This window comes from Phodopus roborovskii, unplaced genomic scaffold (assembly GCF_943737965.1).
Source record: "Phodopus roborovskii unplaced genomic scaffold, PHOROB, whole genome shotgun sequence".
NCBI classification, from domain to species: domain Eukaryota; kingdom Metazoa; phylum Chordata; class Mammalia; order Rodentia; family Cricetidae; genus Phodopus; species Phodopus roborovskii.
The window spans coordinates 175,938-186,667 of record NW_026125178.1 but is presented as its reverse complement, the minus strand read 5'-3'; the positions used below and the strand labels follow the sequence as shown (position 1 = coordinate 186,667).

The following is a 10,730-nucleotide window of genomic DNA, read 5'->3' as shown; positions in this document are numbered from 1 at the left end:
ATCCAGTCCTTTCAGACCAGCCAGTAGTGACTAGGTCCGAGTGTCCTACATGATGTCCAATGGCATCCCATGGATCATGCACATTTTCCCAGATGCATTGTCTCCCATAAAATCTTAGCAAATTGGTGTTCTGTTGAGGGTATCTTCAGCTGTAATTTTGCACCATTTGTGTCTTTCTTTATTGGTTCCTTGAAGCCATAGGGTTTGTTTTGTTTGTTTGTTTTAATTATTCTTTTTGCTTATTTTCATTTTGTGTTTCAACTCAGGTTTCCTGTTTAAATGGTTTCTGTGTTTAAAAATCAAATTTAAGTCATTTTATATTTAAAAAAGGCACACCAATTTTGTGGTCTATTGACCTCACTCTTATGATTATTACCAGTAATTTTACAATATGATTCTAAATCTCTATCATGTTTAATTAATAGGCTTGGTATGTGACAAGATACAGCAATTATACTTTCACAATAATATTCTCCCATTGTTGGTTATCTGATTTGTTTTTCTGTTATGTTCACCTTCAAAAAGAGAACTTGAGGTTGCTTTGATGAGCAGGGAAAGATGGAAAACTATTTATTGCACATGCTATATTACCAAGGAATGTGGGCACAGTCAGAGCTCTAATCAGAAATAGAACTCTAACCTTTCAATCTTGGAGACTGGTCTTCCAAATTTAGAAGTCCCAACTTCCATAGCATGGAAAATGACTGATGTGCTTGCACACGATTCACTTCACATTCTGATTTTCTTAGCATAGATGTGGGTTATGCCACAGCTATTATTCAAAAGGAGAAGAGGTCTCTGTTCATTTTAAAAATAAGCTCGTACATTGTGTACATCATTGATGCCCTTGATTTCAATTAGAGTAACTATTTCAGAACTGTGGGAAGACACGAAATTGCATAACACTGTGTGTCTCCTATGGTTTGTGTCAGCTGAAAAACATTACTTCAAGAATGATTAAACCAAGGTAACTCAATAAACAGAATAGATTGAATATATGTATGTATGTAGGTATGTATGTATGTATGTATGTGTATATATATATATGGCACTTTTAGGCTGAAACTACACATAACCCCTAACTAAAAGTTAGCTCTGCTGTTTCTAGACTTAGTGTGCATTAAATACTAATGTTGTAAACAAAACTGGGCCCGTATCTAGGATATCATTAAGTAAAAAATGGTGAATCTTTTAAAGCACTGCTGTCTGTCTCTGAGCAGACCCCTGGTTTTTCACATTTCTTTCTTATTTGTCTCTTTTAGTTTGGAGTGAAATTTGCAGGTGTGATCCATGATTACTAATGCTTCACTGTTCATCTTTCTCGTCACCATCTGACACATCTCACTTAGAATGCATGACATTGCATGTGCTCTCTGTTGCCTTGGCCTCTGCTATATCATTTTTTTGCTTCCAGAGTTAGCGGTGGGTGTGCTCTTAAACGTGCTGCCATGTTCACATGCGTTAACATCTGTGAAGAGAGTTCAAAGTTCTCCAAACCTATTGGCTGCAGGTATAACATCACTAACTCACAGTATCATACTTGAACGGCTTCACCTCACCTTGCTCTTTCCAGAAACATCTTGTTAGGGATATGTTCAGTGAGTTTAAATGTCTTTCAAATACCCCACTCAATCTTATTTTTCTAATCCCAAGAATAGCTTCTATCCTTTCTGGTTTTGTTCTAAAAATAAAAACCAAAGGAAACCGATACCTTGTTAAAAACAAACATTTAAAAATGCAATTAGGAGCATCAGTCACTCACCATAAAATACGTAAAACTGCAAGTACGTAATAAACTAATAAATCATGTTTTGTTATCTCAAGAATTAAAGTGATTTGGATACTTTGAGAATTCCAGGGCGAGAAAGAAAGACTTGATCAACATAGATCTTTACTAATATGGTTCTTCCCAAAGATTGCAAACAGAAAACAGACCTTCTTGCATCTCTAATACACTTTGATCAATTTTATTTAATATGAAGTCACAGATAAAAATAATCCAGAAAGCAACTGAGCATATGGGTATGCCAGCATTCACTGAAGTAGTTTCCCAGACTCCAAATGTCAGTGATGACTTACCTATACCTGTAGCAAATCAAATTGGCATTCAGCCTGTCCCTAAACTCTTCTGGCGGAATAGCAGAAACCTCCTGCTTAGTTAACTGGTTAATGTGGTTGCAATCTAGGGTTTCTGGGCTTATTTATAAATGAGTTATATAGCAGGGAGGGAGGAAAGTGATAGAATGAGATTTAAAATTACTTAGCAATTCTGTGTTTCAGTCTTCTATAAACAGGTTTAGTAGTCAATTGGTATTGAGGATGTCCTACCAGTCTTATTAAAGAAAAACAAATTTTTGAAGGTGAGTGGGACCAGACAGGCAGCGGCAGGCGGAAAAACCGTACTCCTTACAGACTTCTACCTTCTTCCCCAACTCACATATGGATTTCAAGGTCCAAAATTAAATGTCAAATCATGAGTCTTATATTATCCTTCTTTTGGTAATGTATGTAATCTGGTCTCATTTGGGTTTAAAAAAAACTCTGAATATGTTTCTCCATGCATGTATGAATATGAAAAGCTATTATAAAAGCTATAGATGTATTTATACTAAATGCATGAGATATGAGAATGATGAAAAGTAAAATAAATAAAAAGGCAAGCATATTATATCATTGGAATGCCTGAACCATGAATGTCATTGCATTGCAACCAAGTAAAATCTCAGATGGGACCACCTGATGCACATGCTAGAAAATGGCTCACCATGTTGTAAATTCATATTTGTGATTACTTATAAAATGTAACCCACAAAGAGATAGCATTGGATTGAACTAGGGATTGCATATGAGAGTCAAAACTGTACTAAAAACAATTTCATACCATTCAAGTTGTTGGGGGAAAGTGTTTCAGAGTCAAAATAGAAAAATAGCTGAGCCTCTGTTTCTGCCACTTGATGTCTACCCAGAGTTCTATGACCCCACAGTGTGGTCACTATTGTGAGGGAACAAGAGTCTTCCTTAAAGCAGATTTCTAATGGTCACTGTGCATTATTAAACCAAATTAGTTTTCTCATTGTCCTTTAACCAAATGAAATGTTGAACTCCAGAGCTCCTTTTAAAGACTGGGTGTAGAATCCAAAAAAGGGTCACATGAATAATTCTTCAAATTAGTTTTAATGGATTATACTCATTTATTTTTATTCTAATTTATGATCGGATATCATGAACAAGAAGCCTTTCCTCTTCTACAATTCACCCATGCTAGAGTAAACCCAGGCAACTGAGCTGATTCACATTTACTTTTTCTTCCCTTGATTTGGGGGAAAAAATCCACCTTAAATATTTTATAAAACCAAACCTTTTATTTCTCAAGTCACTAAGCATATAGACCTTAAATTGATATTCCTGAAGCATTCAGGTAGAAAACAAAGAGCCACTGAGTAGGGAACAACCTGCATTAATGGTCCCAGGGAACATATGAAAAGAATCCAGGAGCTGGACTGCAGTGAAACTAAGGCACTCCTTCAATTCTTTCCAAGATAAAGGCTTTAGACCCATAGACCAAAACAGTGCAAATGGATTCCCCCAGATAGCCATACAGGTGGTTCTTGAATATGTAGTTCTGAGACAATTGACCATCAGCATATGGTTAGACAAATTATTTTCTATGGTTTATTTTCTACAGCTTATGAGCTAGAAGACAATGAAACACATTGTAACAACTTTCATGTTTGTATAAACAAGGATTTTGAAGGGACAATAAGAAAATTTTAATTCCAGAGAACAATGGGGAGATATTACGGTAGCTATATCTTCCTTTTGTAAAAGTTAAAAAAAAAAAAAAAAAAGCTAGCTTGAAACATTAGTCACGATCTAAAGTAGAGGTTAAATAGTGAGTTATAGGTAGGCTTCAAGCAGCTATAGACCTGGTGACTTCGCTGAATATTCTAAAAGCACCAGGTTCTTTTCAATCCTTTAATTCTATGTTCAGGGTTCATGTATCCACCTTGGACCACAATCACCTTAAAATTACATGGTTGCAATATTATTAAGGGTTAAAATTAGTGTTTGATATATGTTCTAGTTATAGATTATAGGTATTTTAAAAATGATAAGCCCATTGAAATTAAAAATTGCTCACAAACGTCTCATTACTACATTTAATGTACCCTGTTTTAGGATTGAGATAATGTCGGCAAAATAATGCATGTGGTTATTTGCCAAGTATTTTTACTGGAGGGTTGGTTTGTTTCCCACTCACATTAATTTCAACAATGTTTTTCTTTCAGGGCGTGATTCTCAGTCTCCAGACTCAGGTACAGAAAAAAAAAAAAAATGTGAATAACTATTGTGCTTATTCCAAGGACATTTTTTTAACATAATCATAGCCACGTCATTGACTTCATGTTCAATTTAAATTTCATGCATTGTTATGCATACTAAATTAAAATCTTACCAAGACTACTTTGATTTTAGAAAGACACAACAAAAAAAAAAAAATGCAAGTGAACGTAGATATTTCTGTGTCCAATTTGTTTTCCCTTAATAAAAGCGTGGAGATCTTACAATGATCGAAACCCAGAGACACTGAACGGAGATGCCACATATTCCTCTCTTGCAGCAAAAGGTTTTAGAAGCGTCAGACCAAATCTGCAAGACAAAAAGTCACCAACCCAGGTAATTAAAGCTCATTGCCTGTCATGTGTGTAGTGCTTAGACCTCTGTTTTCTTGTCCTCTCGGGGACCTCCTTCTTAGTGTCATAGCTTGAAAATGCTTCTGCCTTTTCTATATCTTTGCTTTTCATGCTAACATGTACAACATGGGGCATGACTTTTAAGCTCAAAACAGGTAGGTTTTCTTTTGTGGTTGTTGTTGATTTGGTCTTTATTCTTTGGTAAAGCTTATAAAAGTAGGCCAGCTCATACCATAACGTTGAAGATAAATTTTCATTATTAAAGCTCTGAGGGCTGATGTTTTGGATCCTAGAGTTTTGAGAGTCAGGAATACATTATGTGTTGAATGAATACAAGTCAGACAAATGCTGACCCTTTAAGATGTTAGGAAAAACTGCATGTAAAATGGTCTGAAAACCATGTGACTAAATGAACTGTGGACCTCCAAGTCTAAAAATGGGACAAGATAACGTATGTTCACTTTTAGCATAATTTCTAAAACTGTGGATGGAAGCAATATCTTTATAATGTATTCTAAATGAAAACAGCTTTTCCAACTTGGGAGAAAATATAGATGATAATACATAAAGTAACTGCTGAGTCTAGACTGCTGAAGACATAGGGTAGATGAGTTTCTTCAGGGCAGGTCTGACAATATTCCTCTCATGACTAACTTGGACTTTCTTTCTATTTTTCTTTCTATTTTTCCTTCATTGTCGTTTCTCTTTCTGAACACTCTTGGCTATTTAGGCACCCCTTCCACCAGACAGGAAAGAGAGCTTTTGTCTGTCCTTGATAAGCAATCAAACAAAGGGTGGTGACATTTCTGACTCATTAGTAACTAACACAGAAAGCCCATGGTATACAGAGAGCCTTCCTAACCCTAAGCCTCTCCAGGGAGCTATGCATCCCAGTGAAGATTCTGACAAGACAATTGTGTATTCTGAGGAATCCAATACAACTATCTCGTACACACAAAAAATCACTAATCCGCTACCAGCAGCCTCCAGATCCACTCCTGCACTATTTGGAGACATTAACACCCCATTTCTACAAGAGGACTACATGCAAGATTCTCAAAGTCGAAGGATTTCTACCTTGAAACTAACCCATAACCAGGACCTAGGAAGTAGCCCCCCTCTAAGACACCACAATTTTTCAACCCCACTGATGTTCCATCATTTCTGAAAAGGTCTTGCTCACCAACCCCTACCCCAGGACCTAACACACACACGCATCTCTTTCCATTCAGATAGCTCCCCATTCAGGGCATGATCTTGAAAGTCACCAACAGTTCCCTGAGCTGCCTCCAGAGAGTGAAAAGATGCCTCTTCAGCAAGAGAGACAAACGTCTACAGATGCCAAGACCTGTCAATCCCCAGCGGTACATTACACTTGCCGGTCTCTTCATCTGTGTGTGTGTTGCAGAGCCCCTAACTCCTTGGGTTTGAGCTTCATATTAAACCTAATGTTTTATTAGTTTCTAAACAGGAAGGGAAAGGAGAAAGAAACTATTTCAAACTTGACTGAATTCAGTCAACTTCTTTGCATCTTTCTATTTAAATACATGCACATTGAACTTTCACACAAAAATCATGATCTTTCTATGTTTTTCTTGGAAAAAATTAATAAAGAAGTTGTCTTAGGTACTGTAAACTACATCCAACCTTAAAGTACTTCCAGATACCAAAGACTGATTTTTCATGTCAGAACTTTGGAAGCCAGGTTAACCTTATTTAGATGATCCTCAATTGTAATATGCCTTATCTTAATTTCAAGCACTATTTATTCCTTTGTAAATGGACAATAATTTTTTCTAAACTTCCATCAGTCGATCATTTCAGAAAACACATTAACCAAATTTTGTTACCTAGATTTATTTGGGGGAGGCTATTTCCACGTATGTAAAATTCTAATTTTAATGACACCCACCACCTCTATCAAAAGGAAAGCCATTCTTCCCTCAGTTTCTCCACAAAGTGACACTGAGTTGCCGAGATAAACTTTAAAGGAAAACTGTGTAGTTTTCTCCAGGCTTTATTGTTGCCTATTTATCCATAGTAACCCCTCTGTGAGTCTGAAATAGAATCAAGGATGAGGCAAGACAAGAGACTCTTTAGAATAGAGAAAACACCAGTGCATTGGTAGCTGCTGCTAAGAGAGGGGATTCTGGCTGTAGCAGGATTGAAGTCATTACTGCCTATGTAGGTTTTCTGGTATCTGAATTACTGAAGAACACACAAACATCCTTTCAGACAAACCTTTTTTAAGCTGTAGAAACCCTTAAACAGATAATATGGCTAACACCAAGATTCCCTTAACCTATTTATTCATAGTGCAGAAATTTTAAACATTGTATCTGACAAATCTATTACAATATTCCCACCACGCCATTCATTTTATACAAACGTCATTTCATAGCACAATTGTTTTGTAAATACAAAATTTATAAAATGGCTCTGAACTCACCATTCTCTAGCCTCTACCTTCTAAGTGCTGGGATTATAGGTGTGTGCCAACATGCTCAGCCTGAGAGCCCAAATGATTTTTTTTAATTGTAACAATTACAATAATAGCAACTGTTGTGATAACTAAATCCAGGAAAGATGGCTATTCAAAGTTGGGTGAAGGCATTGGAGATGTGAAACGCAATTGTGGGAATATTATTTTGAAAGTAGAGCAAATAGAACATCTGAGAGATAGGAGATGAGAACAGTCAAGCTTGACTCCAGCTGAGAAGGGGCTAGTGCTATTAACTGAGACCAAGAGACCACAAGGGAAGCAAGCAGGCTTAGTGAAAAGTCATTTGTGCCAGCGGAGACATGTCAGTGTCTCTAGACATGCAGGAGAAGTAGGAGAGGGTTGGGAGCTCAGGGCAAAAGTCCTGGTTGGAGATAAAAGTGATCGGCTTACAGATGCTTTTTGTAGCCAATAGATGGATGGAGGAAACCCAAGAATTGAGCTTATGCAAATCTTTCCTTTCAAAGGAAGAACCAGTTAAGCAAACTGATATTGGTATCTCCAAAAGGAGAGGAAAATCCAGGAGAGGAAGTCATGGGAGGATAGGCAAAGCAACTCCAAATATTGTTGATAGGACAAGTTAATTGAAATTTAAAAGCATACCACAGAGGTGAAGTGAGGAGGGAGGCTATCTACAAGTGGCCTTAGCATAGACAGGAAGGAGACCAATTCGATCATGGCTTCTTTCAAAGTGTTATTATATGTCCCTCCCTGAGCTTTGTTTCTTCATCTATAATATAGGGTTAATAACAACTTTCATCTTAAAGGGTTTCTCAGCAGGTATGATAATATATATGGGGAATTTGGCATACTGCCTTCTACTTGGTAATTTCTCCAACACACAGAAGCTGTTATTATAGTTTTCCAAACTATAAAACAGTTTGGGAAATTAAATTGATGCTTTAACAGATGAATGAAAATGTATTTCATCAGGTTAACAGTGTGCTATATTGTCTTATAATACCTTATAATAGGTGACATAAATTATTGCAATTTTGCCAAGAAAATGTAAGATCTACCTTCTTCACAGTATCATTGCAGTTCATATATGTGGCAGGTATATATGTTGACATGTGTTGGGAATCTTTCTGGATTATCCTTCACTTAATTTGTAGAGGCCAAAGCTCTCACTGAACCTGGAGCTTGCTATCTCAGGCTACTGTAGCTACCAGTTTCCCACAGGGTCCACTATCTTCCTCTTCTTTATGTGGGTTCAGAAGAATCCAAACTCTGGTCTTTATGTTTTCATAGCAAGCAGTTTATCCACTGAGCCCTCTACCCAGGCTTTTCTTCACAAATTTTAAGCTATTGTTAACTTTAGGCATAATTCATACAGAAAATTCCTAGAATTTATTTGTCTTGCCTAAACAAAACACTACACCCCAGATGGCAGCTCATGCCCTCCTCCCCCCAGGCCCTAGCCACTATCTCTCCTCTCTGCTTCTGTGTCAACTGTTGTCAGATGCCTCATGTAAGTGGAATCATGAAGTATTTGTTCTGTGACTGGTTCATTTCACTTACATAATGCCCTCTAAGTCATCCATGTTAAAATGCATGGTAGAATTGCCTTTCTTTTTAAGGCTGAAAGACAGTCCATATATATATTCTCCCATCAGTGAACATTTAATTTTCATGTCTTTCCTATCACAGTATACTTCATTTTCTGTTTAATGGTCTTTCAGAATGGTTTTTATGTTCAACATTCTGGCAGGAAGACATGATAAATGTCAAGGCATGTAAGCTGCACTCTATGAATCAGCTATACATATACAATTATATAGAATTGGTCTCCCAAGAAATTAACAAACCCAAGAAACAAAAATATTCTATGAAATGAAAAGTGAATCTTAGTATTTTAAACTCTGACAATTAGTGTATTTAGGGTTATTCCCAATACCTGAGAAGTTAGACATATGGTTTTTTAAACTACATGTTTTAAATAATAGCTCCTACAGTTTGTATATAGAAAGACCACAAATGAGGTATGTTGCCCTTCTGTGGAAACAAATATTCTGCTGCTAAAATGGCCTTTGTTCTTCATGTCAGATTAATACAAATGTAGGCCAGATGTATAGTAGAGACAAGAAACAGTCTCACTCAGAATTTCCATGGTATTTGTAAGTGTTCTGCCCTTTGCTTCTGAAGGACAAACTTGGCCCCTCCATTGTGGGGTTACATAATCAACCATGGGTCAGAACACATCACTTTTACTACACAGATGTTGAGAATTCAAATATGAATCTCCATCAGTGCCATACAAAAGAGATATAAATTTCTTCTTTTGCTCCATATCAATATATAGAAATTAAGGAATTCAGTGTGTAATGGCTAGATTTATGTCAACTTGACACAAGCTAGAGTCATTTTGGAAGAGAAACCTCAATTGACAAAATGCCCCCACCAGATTGGCTTGTGGGCAAGCCTGTAGTATATTTTCTTAACTGATGATTGACATAGGAGGGACTAACTTACTCTGGATGGTGCCACCCCTGGGCTGCTATGAGAAAGCAAACCAAAGAGTGATAAGCCAGTAAGTGGCATTTTTCCATGAGCTCTTGCCTCCAGATTCCTGTCTGGAATTCCTGTCCTGACTTTTCTAGATGATGGACTATAAACTTTTCCTTCCCAGGTTACTTATGGTGTTTTATCAGAGCAATGAAACCCTAACTAAGACATAGCGTAATACATAAATGTCAACAGGATTAGGAGATAGAACACAGACTTCAGAACACACATCATTGATGTCTTCCATTGTATGGCCACTCAGTATCCTGCAATGTCTTTGTGGGTTTTTTATGTTTATAGTTAAACAAGTCATTGGCAAATTCCTCTGTGTGTGTGTGTGTGTGTGTGTGTGTGTGTTAAAATAAGTAAACATTACAGCATGGTAGAACAATATGAATTTAGAAATTATATAATCTCCCCTCTCCTTGATCTTCTACTAGATGAGCAGTGAGCCCTTTTCTGAATATACATAATGCTGAGCTCTGTTAGTTTATAAGGCAGCAATCTAGGGCTTAAGGAATTCTGAGATCTAATTATTAGATGAATTTGCTAGATGGAGTCTTAATCTGCCTTCTCTAAATTCTACATGTTTATCCCAGGGGGCAAAAGAGATGACCTGTCTTCTCCTTCTGTATGACAAATTTTACATTATTGCCCCCTCTCTCCTGGTCGTGGTCTTGGCTTTGTGCATATCATTACTGTGCCTTCTAAGTTCTTTCTTTTTCAAACTGTGATGCTTACGAACAGCAACAACAGCACACAGGGCACCATGATATATGCCCATTGTTAATATTTCACTCTTTGCTGGAGGAGATGAATTTTGTTAATGCTTATAATTGGCATATGAGGAAGGGAAATTAAACAGCTTGCCCAAGTCCCTGCAGATCCAGTTGGTAGGTTCTCACCCTCCTGTTTTTCCTTCAGTATTAATCTTACACTCCATTTTTGACAGTCCTTAGACTGTATCAGCTTCTCAGATGTAAAATTATGCCACAGTCCCTACTATTTAATACCCACTAGATTTGTGCTTT

The 10,730-nt window shown here is 36.9% G+C and overlaps 1 protein-coding gene across 1 annotated transcript in view; it reads left to right on the top strand.

The window, feature by feature from the left end:
• Positions 1-5,577: 5,577 nt before the first annotated feature.
• LOC127226523 (sorbin and SH3 domain-containing protein 2-like) overlaps positions 5,578-10,730 on the top strand; it is a 76,724-nt gene continuing 71,571 nt past the window's right edge. Inside the window, 3 exon segments of the mRNA XM_051190632.1 lie at positions 5,578-5,815; positions 5,818-5,907; positions 5,910-6,058. Of these exon segments, the coding sequence (XP_051046589.1) occupies positions 5,578-5,815; positions 5,818-5,907; positions 5,910-6,058 (477 nt within the window).